Source organism: Elephas maximus, chromosome 9, assembly GCF_024166365.1.
Source record: "Elephas maximus indicus isolate mEleMax1 chromosome 9, mEleMax1 primary haplotype, whole genome shotgun sequence".
Lineage (NCBI taxonomy): Eukaryota > Metazoa > Chordata > Mammalia > Proboscidea > Elephantidae > Elephas > Elephas maximus.
In genome coordinates this window covers 79,664,630-79,683,722 of record NC_064827.1, presented here as the reverse complement: position 1 = coordinate 79,683,722, position 19,093 = coordinate 79,664,630, and the positions used below count along the sequence as shown (strand labels likewise).

The 19,093-nt window shown below is 45.4% G+C and overlaps 1 protein-coding gene across 1 annotated transcript; it reads right to left on the bottom strand.

Moving 5' to 3' along the window:
* Positions 1 to 2,100: 2,100 nt before the first annotated feature.
* Positions 2,101 to 9,246, bottom strand: SET (SET nuclear proto-oncogene). The gene is made up of 8 exons (XM_049896360.1): positions 8,804 to 9,246; positions 7,112 to 7,169; positions 6,300 to 6,442; positions 5,809 to 5,912; positions 5,600 to 5,713; positions 4,814 to 4,984; positions 4,546 to 4,692; positions 2,101 to 3,920 (listed from the first exon to the last, which is right to left on the bottom strand). Exons 1-8 carry the CDS (start codon positions 8,874 to 8,876, stop codon positions 3,897 to 3,899), a joined length of 834 nt encoding a protein of 277 aa, XP_049752317.1. The 5' UTR covers positions 8,877 to 9,246; the 3' UTR covers positions 2,101 to 3,896.
* Positions 9,247 to 19,093: the final 9,847 nt, after the last annotated feature.

Below are 19,093 nucleotides of genomic sequence, written 5' to 3'. Positions count from 1 at the left end.
TCTAATGCACGCAGGCGGGGCAAAAGCCAAGCTTCAACAGTCTCCAGTCCTGGGCTGATGGATGAAGAATGACCAAAGAACTGTATCTCCTGTCTGATGGTGATAATTCATGGGATTGTTAATTCTTAGGAAAACTGAAGCTTGTGCTCAGCATCTAGTGGATAGTGAATAGTGCAAACCAACTCTAACGAATTGGCTGTTCAAAGACTATACAGTCAATCTGAAAGGAATCTACAACTTCCTAGCAGGCTACTTAAATAAGGTAACATTTTCCCTCTTCCCCTACACATTTTTTTTTTTCTTAGTATTGCAAACATCAGTCTGTCTATGTTAGATTTGCCTTCCTTGGGTAGAATCTGAGTGTTCTAATCACAAAAAGGCAGTCCTTTTCCTCAGACCTGTTAAAAACTAAATTTGTATGCCTTCACAAGCACAGCCATATATTAAAAAAGGAATGGTCCCTGCTGGGGGGGAAGGGGATTAGACTTTTCAAATGCCAAAATGTTGTTCTCCATATAAACAAATGGAGTGGCTATTCACTCATCTCCTGAAGAACTTGTCCCAGCCTTCAGGAAATCCTGAAGTTTTCATCCTTCGTAAAAGAATTCTGTATTTGCAAAGGCCAGGAAAGGTTCATAGCAAAATCTAACAGCAGAAAAACATGTTTCTGTGACCAAGCGAAACCATAAATTGAGGTATATGCATTATGAAACAGTAATTGAGAGAGGTTACCAGATGAATTAAAAAACAATTACTCAGAATAAAAAACTCGTATGTTTTAGCTAGCCAGATGTAAAGCAAACTTGTCAGCCAAAGAAATCCAGGTACTCTGTGGACCATTTAAAAGAGTTGGGTGAAATATAGAGGGTGCTGGCATCTTATGGAGATAACCAAAAACCAAATGAGTTGACTCCAACTCCTAGCAACCCTATAAAACAGAGCAGAACTGCCCCCATAGGGTTTCCAAGGACTGGTTGCTGGATCCAAACTGCTGACTTTTTGGTTAGCAGCTGAGCTCTTGGCCAGTGTATCAACAAGGCTCCAATGGAGGTAGGGGAATCCAATTAAATGTCTTATTTGAAATCAGGACATCATTGAAGCAGCAGCAACCTCAACAACTGCCAGAATAGCCTGGAAAAGGACATTTAAGGTTTTTGAACTAAATAAGAACACATTAGGAGTTGCTGTCCTCTGCCTTCCCAATTCATGCAGTTATTAAATTCTCAAGTACAGCACAGCTTTAGAGGATCATGCCCTTTCCTGAATAGCCTGAATAGCCACTATTTGACTTTTTCTTTTCTAAATGTCCTTATAGCAAAGGGGCTTTGAGTTACTCATCCAACCTTTCCCAATACACACTTGCCCGAAGTTTGGCCCAAGAACTCCTCTGGCAGTTGGTGAGAAAGTATACTATTCCGCAGTGATTTTTCAAGAGGTTGTCCTGTCTCTTTGCTCCCTCACAACCTAGAACTTTTACAAGATTTGCAGACACAAAGGGAGTCTAGAGTTGGATCCAACTCATAGCAAGCCTACAGGAGAGTACAACTGCCCCACCGGGTTTGCAAGGAGTGGCTGATGGAGTCAGACTGCTGACCTTTTGGTTAGCAGCCAAACTGTAAACCACAGCACCACCAGGGCTTCCGGATTAACAGGGGCAAACCATTACCTTAGAGGGCTCCCACTTTTTCAGACCCCAAAGATATGAAATATGCTTCAATGTGACACATAACCTAACTACCCCACAATATTAACCAGGACAGAAAACTCCCGGTTGTGGTCAATGGTAACTTTGTGAAACAGACTCACAAGCTCACTTCAGTGGGTATTAATTCAGCAGATTATTTTTCCTAGTGGAAGTCCTTTAAATATGGAGGAATATTTGAAATATTCAATTTCCGGTTTACTCACCTAAATAACAGTAATTTGTCCACAATTTCTGTATTCACCAGCTCAAACCTTTGCACATAAATTTATCTATTTGAAGTTTTCCCACACCTCCCCCCCCCGCAAGGATGAAACGAGCAACCAAAAAACTGAATAGCTTACCACCATCTAAATCCAAAAGCAAGTTTCTCTACAAAACAAGGCGAATGACCCCAGTCAAAAAAAAATCTTTATGTTCCTTTATTGGAGCAAGATTCCTGACCAGTACAGTGATGTATTTACTAAACATAGAGTCCTGTGCAGAGAAATTACATACTATCCATCTAAACAAGTTTTGTTACACTTTGCCTCTTGATGGAATAGTTCCATTTATAAAGTTTTATACATCAAAAGTTTTGAATTTGACCAGGCTGGCCACTGATTCATCTCTGAAAACGTTAAGTGGCGTTGATTTAGCTACATATTTTACAGCATTAAAAAAGCTTATGCATTAGGTAGCTTCTCAAAATGTTACTATGTGCACAATGGCATTTAACAGACCGAGCAAAGTCCGTCACCTCACCCAGATTCACATAGATGAGTCTCATCTGAGATAGCTTTAGGTTGGAGAGCTGGTACTTGAAGACAAAGAAAAGTACTCCTAACCTGAGTTTCTCACCAACACAGACATACTGAGCGCCTGTCTTCTTAGGCACATGTCACAGTGCCAATGAAGACATGCCAGCAACTGCCCTGTGTGTGACTCGGCATTAGAGCACCAGACCTGATGGCGGTGGCAGGCACTATTATAGTTATTACATCCAAGTAAATAAGGGCCCATTTTTTTTAAATTGCCACTTGAGATAAAAATCAAGGGTACACATACTGAATTTTGCGTAATCTAGTATCCCCAATGTGAATATTTTCAGAAACCGATGACAAATTGTATCCAACGTTTCCCAGCTATGGAGCCTTTAATATATTGATTCAAATCCCTTTACTCAGTCCACATAGCCCTGAGGTCATCCTGCAAAGTGCGTATCAAAAAATATGGAGTTAAGGTGACACAGTTTGACAACGATATGTTAAACAAGTCAAACTTGGAGGTCTTAAGTATATCTGTTCTGAGAGAAAAGCATCAAATCCTTTGTGTACACATTTAGTTTTATTGTAACAAAGCAACTTGTACACTTTTAACGTTTAAAACTGAGCATCTTTCCTTTCCAGTGAAAACAAAAAGAAAATTTAAAAATAAACAGGAACAAAATTACAATAGAGAATGTCAATTCCAAATTAAGATCCTACAGGTTCTGCTGATTCTCCCATCAAGTGGCAGGGCTCAAGTCATCATTAGGAGAGAATTTTATTTTAAAAGTGTCATCTTAAACTGCAAGGATGTCCGTTAAACATCACAATTAAACATGCCAAAGGAGAAGCCATGTTGTCAAAATGCCCACTTAACCCACCCAAACATCTCAAACCCACCCTTTGCTGACCTTCTATAACCCCATTTTTTTTTTTTTTAAGTTTTTTTCTTCTTTTTTTAAACAAGAGAAAGTAGACAGATACATGTTGGTAAATGCTAACTGTCCATATTCACATAGACACAGTGTAATCTCTGAGCCCAATATACAGAGAAAGGAGGAAAAAAGCTAGAATTCTATGCACTACTACACAGGGGCCTAGCACCCTCCAGCTTCCAGCAGAGCGAAGGGAGCAGAAGGGTTTTCTTTTTTTCCCACAGAGCACGGTGGTGTGTTGATTCCATAGTTTTTGTTGAGACAGGAAGAGATAAAAATTAATTTGGAACAGAAAGGGGTAGAGATTCTTTTCCCACTGTATTCTGCTCAAGATTTTTCTCCCCAAAATAAGTTGAGAACGATGGTGTAGAGAGGAGAAGAGACCTCAAGAACAGGGTGACTGAGCACAAGAGGGGGAAGAAAAACAAAAAAACAAAAAAAAAAAAGACTGCAACTTGCTCCCAGGGACTGAAGAAAATTAAAAAAGGAAGGTTGGACTCCATCAGTGATCTATTAGTCATCTTCTCCTTCATCCTCCTGTAAGAAAAAAAGTGGCCATTGGTTAATCTTCAAGTTTAATTCTAAAGCCACTCATGAGCTTTTCACATGCTCCACAGACTGTGATGACAGAACCTAAGGGTAACACGCTATGGGGCACCTAATTTTCTGAACCTGAACATCAATCTGCACGGAATCTAGATTAAAAGACCCAGTGCTACTGTTTCAGATAAATCAGTGACTTCTTAGCACCAACCGAATCATTGGACATTATTTCAGCCCAAATAATTCAAATTAGAACAAAAATTTAACCTAAGTAAGATTTTGTAGTCTATACATTTTTGATATTTGGGACATTTCTCAGAATTTGACCAGCTGTGTTATCCTTTTAACACTTTCACTAACTACTGACAGGCTTGGGTAGCCATAAAAACTAACTCCAATAGCAGAACTGAATACAATGAGCTTATCAAAATGTCACTGATCCTTGAGTCAGTAAATGGCTTGTCTTTTCTACAAATCTTCACGCAAACAATCAGTTCTGCATCACTCCCATTACACAATACACACAACCCCAAAGTAACAGGAGAGTTAAGAATCAGCTCAGCTCTTAATAGGTATCAAAGATTCTAGTTTTTTTGGATTTAGCTACTTTTCCTTTTACCTCTCCTTCCTCTCCCTCATCATCATCTTCATCTTCTTCCCCTTCATCTTCATCCCCTTCTTCATCAATGTCTTCCAAACCTTCTTCTTCTTCATCATCATCGTCATCTTCTTCTCCTTCCCCTTCTTCATCATCCATATCAGGAACCTTAAAAAAAAAAAGTTACATTAAAATTTCATTTCCAATCAAATGAGATAAATACAACCGAAAACGCAAGCACATTGTTACGTATAATTTAACCTCACACACACACACATTCTCAACTCACCAAATAGTACTGTAATGGATTTGGCCAAATATCATCTTTGATGACCTCTCCTAATTCATCTGCACCTGCATCAGAATGGTCAGTAAACCAGGTAAAGAAGCTCTCTGGTTCTTCATGCTGCCTCTTCCTGCTGGCTTTGTTCTGCGTTTGACTTGAACGTTTCGTCAAGTCCTAAATGAAGACGAAAAAAAGCCTGATATAAGCTCTTTGTAACACTTAAGCTCCCTATAATTTCAACAGTGAAATCTTCCTCAATAGCAGAACAAAAAACACAGCTGTATAATATCAACGCTACTATCGTTCAAGAATAACTACAAAATGTAGAGTGAGTAAAAAGAAAGAAGTTCTAAAATTCTAGGTGCACAAGATCCGTTTTCCTCAAATTTTTATGACAAACTTTTCCTAAAGAAAAAAATAGCAACAACTAATTTTGGCCTTTTCATAAAATTAGATCTGTTTAAAATAACCACTACCATAACATAATTTTAAATACATCTTACCCTTATCTTACGCGTTTGTAGACAAATGGATTTGGGGAAATAGCAAACCATTTGAAGATCTCAATCACCAATGGAGAAACTCCCCAAATTTAGTCTGATTCTTAAACCAAATTGCACTATAATTTGTAACTATAGCTCTAAACTATTGTTATTTGGGTTTGTCACACTGGAGCTCTTAATTATGCTTTTGTGTGTGTCTGTATTTAACACACTGCCAAAGCACCAAGAATTTTAAGTGTTTCAACTATACCAAAATATTTTTGCCCAACAATTCCTCAAAACATACCTTTCCAGATTTCCATTTGATTTCAGTTGATTTTGAGGAAGGATCACCACTCTCATTCAGATGAAATTCTTTGGAGAGAACTTTATTTTCGAAGTAAGGATTTTCATCAAAATACTGTAATAAGTGATTGGAGAAATCAATACAAACAGCTCTTCTACTAGCCAAAACTCGAAGTTAACTTTCACAGTGGCAAACAAAGTGATACTTACAAAATCTATTCTGTAACCTGATTTAATATCTTCAAATTCTGTCACTTCAACTCTGGTCAGATAATGCAGCGCCTCTTCATCCTCTTCCCCAAGCAACGCAGACACTAGACCGACAAGTTACAGGGCAATTAAATTTCTAACTAGCAAACATTAACAACCAACTTAAGTGATGCTTTTTAAAATTTCTCAGATTCAGTGAACATCATTGGTTTCATAAACCCACCACTAACCAAAGAAAACCAAATGGCTCTTAAATACTTCAGAGTATCAGCGCTATTGGCATCTTTTATCAGAAAATTAAGCTGAGTTCCAAGTTCATATATAGGTAGAAAGCCTTATCATCTGCTAGTCTTCACCCCTGAGTATTTCAACCTCTGCATGCAAACCAGCATGTCAGACAAGCCTCACCAAGGTCCCTTCCACTCCGATGCATTAACATTTTCGTGTTATTTAATAACGCTCTGCAACTCATTTGAGGGAAGCGGCCATACCTTGCGGATGGTTGACAAATGTTGTTACCCAAAAGTTGGGGATTTTGGCGATCAATTCTGACCTCTTCTGAAAGAACGGTTGGCGGAGTTTGTTATATTTCTGTTCTACTTTCAAAATCTCCTCACTGGCTTGCTCATTAAGTCTGAAACAAATGAAGGCATGTTGACAATGACGGGACATGTCAAATACAAAACCTGGTGAGACTACAAAGTGAATATTTACCCTTATCAACTCTAGAACAGTGCAAAATGCTTCTTTATAATAAAAAGTTGTCCACTTTCCCGTAGCTAGAGAAACTCTGAAGTCAAAACTATGATGGTGTTTAGCAAATAGTTCAACCTGCTTTCCCAATAAGCACTCGATAACGCAGTCATTAGACTGCTTAAACTGAGCATTTTGGTAACATTGTGTATTTACTTCATCCACTATTACCAGGACAACTTCCATTGTTTCCCTCAAGCAGAATTTTTTCACTAAAGCTCCTGGTCAAGTAACAAAGTTATCAGGCAAGTCAGAGCAGCACTGATGCCCTAATGCTAAACTATCAGAAACCCACAACTACAATTCAGACAATCTGTAGCTTCTGAAAGCAAACCCAATCTTTGCAAGGTCAACATACCTTTATCCAATATTTTTTGGTGACCGTACAAGTTGTTGGACAGAAAAACAACACTGAATCGCCATAGTATTCCCAACTAAGTTATAATCATCTCTTGGCTACTAGATACAGATTTGGTTGACCGTAGTTTCAATTACCACTAGACACTAAATGCATCTCAGAAAATGCCTCCAAAATAAAGAAAAAGTTTACCTGTCTATTTCATTCTGTACTTCATCAATATGTTCAATTGCTTCCTGCTGTTCTTTTTCTGCAAGAAAAAGGTGCATAAGGCTCAATACTAATTAGAAAATAAATTTAACCACTTTCTCTCAAAAAACAACAATCGCATTATAAAACCTTAACTAGATTTCCTGATATTAAGAAACACTGTCTATGGTATTGAGTTGTATCTCAATACAGCTATTACAAAAGCAGCAACAACACTACCACAAGGCACCCTTCTCCACGTGTTCATGCATTTAGTTGACAAATTACTTTTTAATTAAACTGCCTTTCAAATCATGCTATCTGCCAGACAACTTAGAAAATGTTTTTGACTGTAGTACTTAGGAATTTCTGGAAAAAGAGACCAATCACTAAAGTTTCTTCTATGAAAAGTGACGAATCATCTTATTAAGAAATTCTTGATATTATTGTTCATCCCATTATATATCTCTAATACAATACCAGCTGCTAACCAGAATAAACTAACTCCCCCAGCCATGACAGTACTAAGGCACCACCGATAAAAAAAAAAGTTGGAAGAATCTGCTCAAAAACTACTACAATGAAGACATCAGACACACCTACAAATACAGGTCAGGCACTCAAAACTACTTCACAATCGTAAACGCTCGACTTTCCCCTTCTTAGAATATGGTGAACCCCAGGGTTTGAATCTGACCTTTCTCATCTCTCAACCCAAATTCGGGGAAGCTGCTCGTTTCAGATGCGGTTCACACAATTGTGGAGCACACTTACAGTAACCAAGTCAGAAAACTATGAAGCATAGAGGGGAGCTGAAGAAAAGGGAGTGGTGCTAAGGAAAAGATGCCCTTTTTGTCCGGTAAGGGCTGCAAAACCTACAAAGCTAAGTGGGCGTGAAGGGGCCTGATGGGGCGGTTCATTTCCGGCAACCACCCCGGGGGCTGCAGCCCCCCGACCGTGAAAGCCTCTACGGAGCGGTTCAAGTGTCTCCAGACGGACATCTTAACGCCCCTCCGATACCCCGGCCGCCCGCCCGCCCGCGCCAGGTTCCCCAGCACGCCGCCGCGACGAGGTGGCCGCCCCACGTGGGGAGTGCGCCCGGGCCCCCCGAGCATCCTCCGGCCGGACCAGGCCTGTGCGCCGCCGGCCGCGTGCTTCCCCGCGCCCCCACCCCGCCCGACCTCGAGGCGCCAGGCCGCGCCGGAGTCAGCCTCCGGGTGAGGGTGCCGGGGGCGCCGCCCGCGGGGCGGGCAGGACGGGGGAGCCGCGCGGGAGGCCCGGGCGCGGGAGGCCCGGGCGCGGGGCCGCGTCCGACCGCACCATGTGGCGGCGGCGGCGGCTGATGGGAGCGAGGCATCATGGCGGAGCACAATAAAGAGAGGCTTCTCGGGAGGGAGGGAGGGGGAGGAGAGCGAGGGAGGGGGGAGAGGAAGGGGGGGTCTCCTCCGCCCGCGCCGAGCAGGCCGCAGCGCCCCCGCCTCGCAGCGCCGTCCGCCGCCGCGGCGCCACCCAGGCCCCCGGTCCCGCCGCGCACAAAAAAGGGCGCCGAGGCCTGCGGCGGCCCGCGCTCAGCCTCGCGCCGCCCCGCGCCCGGCGCCCCCCGCGCGCGCCCCGGGCCCCGCCGGCGGCCTGCGGGCCGGAGCGGGCGGCGAAGATGGCGGCGCGGGCCGGCCCCCAGCCTCGCCTCCTCCTCACCTGAGGTCTCGTCGGCCCCGTCGTGGTTGGAGTTGAGCTCCTTTTTACTGACTTTGGCCGCCGGCGCCGACATGGTGCTGCTCCGCGGTCGGGGGGGGAGCGGGGAGGGGGAGAGAAGGGAAGGCGAAGGGGGCGGGCAGGCGGCTTCCCCTCACGCCACACGCGCGGGCGCTCGCTCGGTCCGGCCGCCTCCTCCCGGCGCTCGCTCTCCCTCCCCCTTGCTCGTTCTCGCTGCCCTCGCGGCCTGACGACGAGGGAGGGGCTGGGGCAACGCGCCGGGCCCCGGCCGGGGCTCCTGCTTACGAAGGGGAGGCGGCGGCAGCAGCGGCGGCTGGCGGGCAGGCGGCTGGGCTCCCTCACTCACGCTCCGCGCTCTAGCTCGCTGCTCGCTCTCTCCGAGCCGCCTCCTCCTCCACCTCCTCCTCACGGCGAGGGGCGGGCGGCAGGGCGCAGGCGCGCCAGGCCCCGCGCGCACGCCCCGCCCCCGGCCGGAGAGGCTCGCGCCGCCTCGCCATTGGCTGGGGCGCCGGGACGAGGGGGCGGAGACGCGGCCAGGAGACACAGGGCCTGGCGAAGAGGCGGGAGGAAGGAACGCTGCGACGTACAGGGCCGGCCCCCTGCTCTGTGCTCCCCTCCCCCCCTTTCCCCTTCTCCAGCCCGACCCGGGACATTTGCGAGCGACGGGCGCGCGGCAGCCCGAGGGGCGGGGCCTCGCCGGCTGCGCGCGGGCCCCCCAGCGGGCGTGTCACGTGGTGGCGGAGCGGCTTCCCTTCTCCGCGGGGTGGCGCGGGGTGCCCGGGAGAGGGGTGTTCGCAGCCCCCCAAAAGTACAGGCCTCGTAGTAGCTAGGCTTCACATCCGGGCCTGATGGGAGACGGAAATCCACCCGCGTAGGGACACTACTGGGGCACCACGCTACTGGGGCACCGGGGGGACCCCCCTTTTTGTGGGGGAAGAAAGGCGGCACCTCTATTCTGTTTTCCAGTTGGGGAAGCCGCTGTTCCGACAGAAGTTAAGGCCTGTTTGCAAAACCGAAGCTCTCCAGCACACTCGCAGGACCGTTTCCTGGGTTTTAGCCTAAACCCTGTCCAGCAGATTATATGAACTCGGGCAAGTCGCTGTCTCCGTCTTGCTATGCGACTATGAAATTCAAAACAGGCTAACAAATGGGAACATTGTGTCAGTGGTAAAGTGGAAGCCCTCTGACGACAGGGAGGTGCCACAATCACCCGCGAGGCCTTTTGACCTAGCTTGGTGCCTGAAGTTTGCAAAAAAAAAACTGTACAGAAAGCTAAGTGCTAGTCCAAGCAGCTGTAGCCACATTAAAACCTTGCAAGCCTCACAGCCGCCCCATGGGGTAGGCAGTTTTATGTTAATTTCACTATTCGAAACGAAGGAACAAGGTCGGTTTTAGAGGTCGAGCCTTGAACCACTAAGTAAGACCAAGGCATTTATTTGTGTTTAACAGTGTTTTCCAGGTAACACAGATACATCAGGCTTTATTCTCCCTCTTCCAGGGACCGAAGACATGGACCACAAAAAGCCTGAAATCTCTCCCTGGGTGTTTGTAACCAGAATTGGGAGTTGGATTAGACACCCTCCCTTCCAGCACTCGTATTTTACTATCAGTGCTTGGAGCACAAGCAGTGTCTTTTAACCTTCAAGACAGACCAGTCCACGGTGGGTGATCAATAAATGTTAAATAAGTGGCATACCATCTGTGGGCCAAGAATACAGTCATGGGTAGAAAATACAAATGTCTGTTAGACTTTGCCCCAAACCCAGAAATTCATCCAATCCTTGCCCTCCATACCTCCCGATTGGGTCCAGCTCAATTCATATCTATCTCAGTTGGACAGCTTTTGGAAATAAGAATAATTAGCACCAGTGATAAACTGTTAAATGTTTAACAGCCAACTCTCCAAGGGAAAAACAAGCTGATTTGTAACATTTGCAGATTTCAGTGGTGTAAATATTTTCACCATCATCAATTTCAATTTACTATCCCGGTGATGTCACTGAACACAGAGTTGGAAAGAAAATCAGCTCTAGTAAAGAGGCCCTGACACACCACTGAAGCATGTACAGTGGGCTACAGGCTGTGATAAATGCTTTACATGCATTTTCTTATTTAAATATTAACAAGGTATTAATGTTCTTATTTCACAGATAAACTGAACTTTAATACAAGTGGCAGAACCAAGATTCTAAATCAGACTATCGGATGAAAATGTCCTTGCTTTAAGACAGTGTTTTTCAATTTTTTGACATGATGTGTGAAAGGTACATTGTACATCATAATCTCATACCCATCTACACACAAAATAATACTAAGTTGTCGTCTGGGGTCTTAAATGCTAGCAAGCGTCCATCTAAGATGCATCAGTTGGTCTCAACCCACCTGGAGCAAAAGAGAATGAAGAACATCAAAAACACAAGGTAAGTATGAGCCCAAGAGACAAAAAAAAAGGACCACATAAATTGGAGACTGCATCAGCCTGAGACCAGAACAAGTAGGTGGTGCCCGGCTACAACCAATGACTGCCCTGACGGGGAACACAACAGAGAATCCCTGATAGTGCAGGAGAGCAGTGGGATGCAGACCTCAAATTCTCCTTAGAAAACCAGACTTAGTGGTCTGACTGAGACTAGAAGGACCCTGGAGGTCATGGTCCCCAGACCTTCTGTTAGCCCAAGACAGGAACCATTCCCAAAGCCAACTCTTTAGACAGCGACTGGACTGGACTATAAGATAGAAAATGATACTGGTGAGAAGTGAGCTTCTTGGATCGAGTAGACACATGAGATTATGTGGGCAGCTCCTGTCTGGAGGGGAGATGAGAAGGCAGAGGGGGACAGAAGCTGGCTGAATGGATATGGGGAATACTGGGTGGAGAGAAGGAGTGTGCTGTCTCATTAGGGGGAGAGCAACTAGGAGTATATAGCAAAGCGTATATAAATTTTTGTTTGAGAGACTGACTCAATTTGTAAAGTTTCACTTAAAGCACAATAAAGATAATGATACTAAGTGTGATGTGATGCCGTAATTTTCTATTCTATTGTGTTTTTTAAATGCTGGTTACACCCCAGTAAATTGATTTCATGACCCACTAATGGGATGAAAGTCTGAAAAACCCTTTGCTTGTTTTTATCCACAAAGCCTGCGGTAGATTGGTACCAGTAACCCACAGCATCTCCTGAGTGCCTGATCTACTTGTGTTTCCCAAGCATCTACAGAGGCCCTGGGAACCTTGTAATGCCTTCTGATTAGGCTTCAAGGCTTCCCTCCCCACCCCGCCCCCCCTCCCCCACCCCGCCCCCCCTCCCCCACACCCTTACACCCCCACACCCTGGCCAAACACCCTTGCTCTTAAACCATCCCTGCTCCTCTTTCTGACCTTTCCCACAAGCATTTCTCAAAATGAATGCAGGAGCATGGTAGGAAGTGGAAAAGAAAGAGAAAGCAAAAGGGCAAGAGTTTCAGTAAACAAGGGAGTGGTGTGGGCACATCAAGGAGATAATCCACCCACTCCAAGTACAGTGGTCTCTCCCTCTCCCTCAATACGATGAACTTGGCATTCTCTCCTTCTTTGCATTCTCTCCCTGGCCTCTCACCTCGCTATCAAAATTCTTCCCTCTCCTCCCCTTCCCAGCTTCCTTTGAAGGGAAAAGAACCCTGCAGCTGGAGCACAACTGGAACAGTGAGCTGCTGGCGTTCCCCACAATGTGCACAGTGCCCTGAGCACTGACCAGGAAATCTCAGCCAGGAGACCCTTGAACACAACCCCCTCCACACACATATACCTCTTTGAATCTCCTTTTTCTCATCTGTAAAATGGGGATAGCCACTGCATGGTGCTGTTGTAAGGACTGCTGGAGAGATAGGTGCTTATCACAGAGCCTAGCAGATCATCAGTGTTTAGTGAGTGGCCTACTTGGTTATTTGGGTTGAGATAAATGCCTTGGAAGGACTGGCTGTGCCTTCCAACCCCTTCTGATACAGTTAATTCTCCCAGAGAGCTAAATGGAAGGAGGCCAGAAGGACTCATCCACATTTTGCTGCTTATAAGAGGGAAGAGCAGCCCCTGAGTCACAGAAACAGTTAACATGCTCAGCTGCTAACCGAAAGGTTACAGGTTCAAGCCCACCCAGGCGTGCCTCAGAAGAAAGGCCTGGCAATCTAATTTCAAAATATCAACCGTTGAAAACCCTATGGAGCGCAGTTCTATTCTGACACACATGGGGTCAGCATGAATCACAGTCAACTCCACGGCACTGGTACTGATTTAAGTGGGAAGGAGCTTGGTGCTTATCTCAAGAGCGTTGATTATGTGCCAGTCCCCATCTAAGGGCTTTACAGACATTTAAGCCTCACAGCAAGTCAAAGACATAGGTACTCTTGGACCCATTTTACAGGTTATGCCACTTACCCAACAAGGTCACACAGCCAGACAGAACCAGGTTTCAAGCTTCTGCAGTCCAGCTTCCCTACACTAGGGTGGACATCACAGAGCAGGAATGCTTTGCATGCCCATGTGGAAGTGGGGGTAGGTTGAGACCCAGTCAAGGTAAATAACTTGCCAGGGTCACTCAGCAAATCCACAGGAGCACTGAGATAAGGACTCCTCACCCAGTGCTCCTTCGACGAGAATGACTGGACCTTGGCCATGTCTGCTCCAAATCCCTCCCCTCTGCCCTCAAAGCCAGCCTGCTGTCACATGTCCTCTTAGGGCATGTCTTTCATCCTGCTTTCCTGCTTCATACCTGTCCAAACCCAACACTCTAGAAGGCCCCAACATATCCCCACTCTATCCAGAACCAAAACCTGATCCATAGCTACCCTAAAGGACAGAGTAGAACTGCCCCCATAGGGTTTCCAAGGCTGTAAATCTTTATGGAAGTGGACTGCCACATCTTTCTCTCCCGGAGCAGCAAGTGGGTTTGAACAGCCAACCTTTAGGTTAGCAGCCAACCACCTAACCACTGTCCCACCAGGGCTCCTTCTACTCTATCCAAAAAAACAAACCAAACTTGTTGCCATGGAGTCAATTTGGACTCATAGCGACACTATGCTGTCAGAGACACCTAGTCACCAAAACAACCAACTTTGTCACAGACCCCAAGCCTTTGAAACGCAGCGCTAACATCTAATAGAGGGGGCGGGGAGTGAATTAAGACATGAAATCGACAATTACAATGTAACGCCATAAAGCCTGGGATGCGGAGATTCTAGCTGCTGCAAGGGCAGAAGGGGGCTCCTAACGCCAACTAGCTGTGGCTCAAAGGAGAATGAATGCAAGAAATGATTTTCAGCAGACAGCTGGAGAACAAGGAGGAGGTGGGCACGTAGGGGAGGAGAGTGATCCAGGCAGAGGGAAAGTGGGGATCTAGCCCTCAAGGTAAAAGAAGGCGGCTCTGAGTGGTAAGGAAAGGTTAAGGGGGCGTGTCAAGGGCGCGAAGCTGAAGAAGTGCAGGGAGGAGGCAGGTAGGGCCAGGCCTTGGAAGCCTCTTCGTCTTTCCTACAAGGCAATGGGGGGGTGGGGAGGTGGGGGGGTGGGGGGGTGGGAAGGGTTTTAAGCCAGTGAGTCACATGATCAGCTTTGCTCAGACTGGGAAGAGGAAACCGGAAGCAAGAAGAGGAGGATGTGGCAGGAAGGAGAAGTAAACACATGTGAGAGGTATTGAGGAGGTAGAACTGCTAGGACTTGAGGATTTGACTGGGTGTAGAGGGGTGACAGAGAAGCAGGGATCACGTGGCACCCCAGCCTCAGGCTGGCTGGTGGTGCCACTTATCATGACAGGGAACTCCAGAGGAAGATTAGGTTTGGGGATGGGGAGACGAGCTCGGGGTTGTCATTGCACTGGGGGCTTTGATTTCACCCTTTCTGGTTCTTTCTTCACGCAAACCTAATCTACTCACCCAGTGCTTAAAACCCTTCAGGGAAGTTTGGAGTCACATCTTAAAAGGGATTGGGCAAAAAAGTCACATATAGTCAACCCTCGGGAATCCCTTAAATCCCCAATAAAATGTGGTGCAGGGACATACCTCCCTTCGACAGGTTCAGAGGGGTCGATGTCTCCTGCAGCTTAGGTTTCTTTGTTTGAGGCAAGAGTGATGACTGGCATTTCGAAGCCATGCTGCAAGTAAAGTCCAAGAACAAGACGAAAGGGGAGATGCTTGCCTGGAAGAAGCTTGGAGAATCGAGACTACACCAGTTGACGGGGGTTTAAATCAGGGGATATTTACATGATATTGGATGCACAGGTCCCTGCCTCCTTCCCCAGCCTTATCTTTTCCCACTCCACACTCACCCTCCAATCAGGATAGACTCCTTTTAGTTACAATCTCTGCGTTTCTCTGCAGGGCACTTTTGGCATTGGGTGGGGGCTCTTCCTTGTAGGGAGCAGTTCTCTTCTCTGAAGGCGCCTCATGGTTTTGGACATGGAACTCCAGCAGTCTGTTCCTGTCCTTTCCCAAATCCCCTAGATAAGCAGTCCTACCCTCACTGAGAACTTGTCCTCTGCTTTTTTTTTTCCTCTGGTCTCCAGGAGGCTTAAACACATGCTGTTGCCTCACCTCAGCCTAGAACACATTCTTCTCACACACAGTCCCCGCCTACTCCCCATGCCTGCCTAACTCCTTTCCAACTTCCAGGTGTCAGCTGGAATATGGAATACGGAATGAAAGCATTCCCTGTCACCCCAGGTGGGACAAATGGTTAAGCGCTGGGCTACCAACGAAAAGGTTGTTGGTTTGAACCTGCACACTCAGAGGCACCTCGGAAAAAGCAGTCTGCTTCTGAAAGGTCCCAGCCATGAAGACCCTATGGAGTGCAGTTCTACTCTGCAGCAGCTGGTTTGGTTTTTTGGTAAGCAAGAATTAAAAAGCAACATGTAGAGACTGTTGAATTGGTATATGTTTTGCTGTGTATATTCTCCACAACAACAACAAAATAAATTAAATTAAAAAAGAATTGAAAAGTAAAGACGTGATTTGGATGACTTAGTTGCCCAAACCCAAGTCACGATCTTTCCAATTGCCTCATATATATGCGAAAGCTGGACAATGAAAAAAGAAAACTGAAGAAAAATTGATGCATCAAATTGTGATGTTGGCAAAAAACTTACTATGGACTGCCAGAAGAACACGCAGATCAGTCTTAGAAGAAATACAACCAAATTAGTGTATGTTTTGCTGTATATTCTCCACAACAACAAAATAAATAAAATTTAGTATTAAAAAAGGGAAGAAGAAAAAGGAAAAAAAAAAAAAAAGGAAATACAACCAGCAATGCTCCTTAGAACGAGGATGATGAGACTTTGGCTTCCTTACTTTGGACATGTCATTAGGAAAGACCAATAGCAAGAAAAAGACATCATGGTTGATAGAGAGTCCGGTGAAGGGGAGGGAGGCCCTCGATGAGATGGATTGATACAGTGGCCACCAAAACAATGGACTAAAACGTAGCAACAATCAGGAAGATGGCACAGGACCAGACAACATTTTGTTCTGTTACACAGAAGATCACTATGAATCGGAGCCAACTCAACAGTAACAGTTACTAACTAATAAAAACAACAACAATCAAGAATTACAAAACAAGGGAAAGCCCAGGTACCCCTGAGAAGACTTGAAGCATCCATTCATTCTTCATTTAGAATTAACAACTAGATAGGGAATTTTAGAGAATTTTACGTTAGAGTTAAAAGAACCCTTAGGACCCTCCTGTCTGGGGGTTACAAATTCCGTTGCCTTTTGGGGCCTGTTAGGTAATAACAAGAAGGCAAGCAATTGGAACTGACAACAGCTAGTGGAAGATAGACTGGTGCAAAATGAAAAAATGTGTGCCAGGATCTACCAAAGCTGAAGGTGAATGTACTGTATTACACAGCAATTCTGCTCCTGGCTATATACCCAGGAGAAATGCATGCATACACTCATATATGTGTGATAAATGTGTATGAGAATGTTCATAGCAGCAAGATTCATATAGCCAAAATCTGGAAATCATACAAATATCCATCAGCAGTAGAAAAAATACATTTTGGGCTGTTCACACAAAGGAACACTACAAAACAATAAAAATATATGAACTACCCACTGCCATCAAGTCAATTCCAACTCATAGCGACCCTATAGGACAGACTAGAACTGCCCCATAGGGTTTCCAAGGAGCACCTGGTGGATTCTAACTGCCAACATATTGGTTAGCAGCCTGAGCTCTTAACCACTATGCCACCAGGGTTTCCATGTGAACCACAGTTTCACAAAAAGATATGAATGAAGCTTACAAGCACATTAACTGAAAGACACAAAATAGTATACATTGGATGATTTCATTTGTATAAACTATAAAACCAAGCAAAGCTAATCTATGGTATGAGAAGTCCAGAGCGTGGTTACCCTTGCGTTGGGGGGGTGGGGGGGGTCACTGGAAGGAGACATGGGGGCTTCTGGGTCTTGGTGATGCTCAGTTCCTGGATCCAGGGCTAGTTATACGGACATGTTTTGTGAATGTGTGGAGCTAGAGAGAGGGATTGGTGATTCAATGATAGAATTCTCGTGTGTGGGAAGCCCGGGTTATATTCCTGGCCATTGAATCTCACGGGCAGCCACAACCCATAGTTTGTCAGTGGAGGCTTGGGTGTTGCTAGGATGCTGAACAGGGCTCAGCAGAACTTCCAGACTAAGATGGGTTACGAAGAAAGGCCAGTTGATCCACTCCCCCCCAAAATTTAGCCATTGAAAATCTTACAGATCACTATGGTTGATCTGACACTTGATCGTGGGCACGGTGTAGGACTGGGCAATGTTTAGTTCTGTTGTGCATGGGGTCATCACGAATCGGGGACCAATCAACGGCAGCTAACCACAGCAGAGAAGGGCAGCCCACCCACCCACAGGCCCCCCTCAGAAGCCAGCCAATGCTTACCAAACGAATTTGTGAGCCCTGTGTTGCTAGATTTTTTTTTTTTAAGAGAAGCCAGAGATGCAATTTTTTTAATATGAAATCTCTGGATTTTTTAAAGTTGGCAACTGGTTAAACATTTCGAAAAGCACTGTGTGGGCCAAACAAAAACATATCCTCAGCTCATTTTCAGCTTATGGGCCACTAATTTGCAGCCTTTGAGACAGTAACATTTTCCTTTCTTTCCTGTTGGTTTTTCCCAATTAATTATCCTTTTAACAAAACAAATCTCAAGCATAAGTCAATAATGTCAATACCTATAAAAAGCTGAGCTCTCTGGGGAAAGTCAGGGTGGAAGAGGCCCCCCGCTCCCACTCCCCTCCATCTCCTCCATTCTTTGTCAGCTTCTGAGGGGCTTTTGGTTCCTTCTAACACCATTTGAAAGTCATAGATTGAGCCTAAAAAAAAAAAAAAAAAAACTGTTATGGTGACCCCATGTGTGTCAGACTAGAATTGTACTCCATAGGGTTTTCAATAGCAGATTTTTTGAAAGTAGACTGCCAGGCCTTTCTTCTGAGGCATCTCTGGGTAGATGCAAAGCTCTACCCTTTTGGCTGGCAGGGAAGTGTGATAACTTGAATCTAGTGTCTTAGGCAAACTGAAGCCCCAAGAGTTGTGAGGTCGTGAAGAAAGTAAGTTATAGTTAGAACGCAGATTCTCGGTTACCTTATCACCGGATAAGCTTTCTAACCAACCTGTCTTAGTATTTACATCTGCAAAATGAATAGTAAAAATACCTGCTTCTTTGTTTTATTGTAAGAGTACCTGGAGGATTTTCGATTTCAAGATACAAATTTGAGCTCACCTGAAACTGTCCAAAAGCCAAATGTGAAATAAGCGCAAAAACTCCATTTTTGATGAAAGTGGGAGCCGAGGAAGCCTCAAACCACAGACTAGGTGGCCAGACTGCCAAAACAGTGGAGAAAGAACAGGATGTTTGCAGGATGATCCTGAGAGAGGACAGATGCCCCTGACTCAGGTTTCTGAGTCAGCAAAGGATGCTCCTGGAAGGTGAGAGGAGCATCCGAATCTCTTGCTTACCTATAGGGTCGCTATGAGTCGGAATGGACTCGATGGCGCTGGGTTGGATAGCAGCCAGAATGGAGTGTGCTGACAAGCAGTAGGAGCTTCCCTGGACCTGGTCAGTTCCTGGAAACTAAAAAGAGGATACTAAAGGAGGAGTCTCCCACAGGAGCTTTACAAATTAGAACTACCCTGTTAATCCATTTTTTTAACCGGCAGCTTCTCCTGAGATCCAGAAATTTGAAAACACCCTGAGTGCATACAAAGTGTGTAAGAAGGCAGGTCTCTCCTTGCTAGAG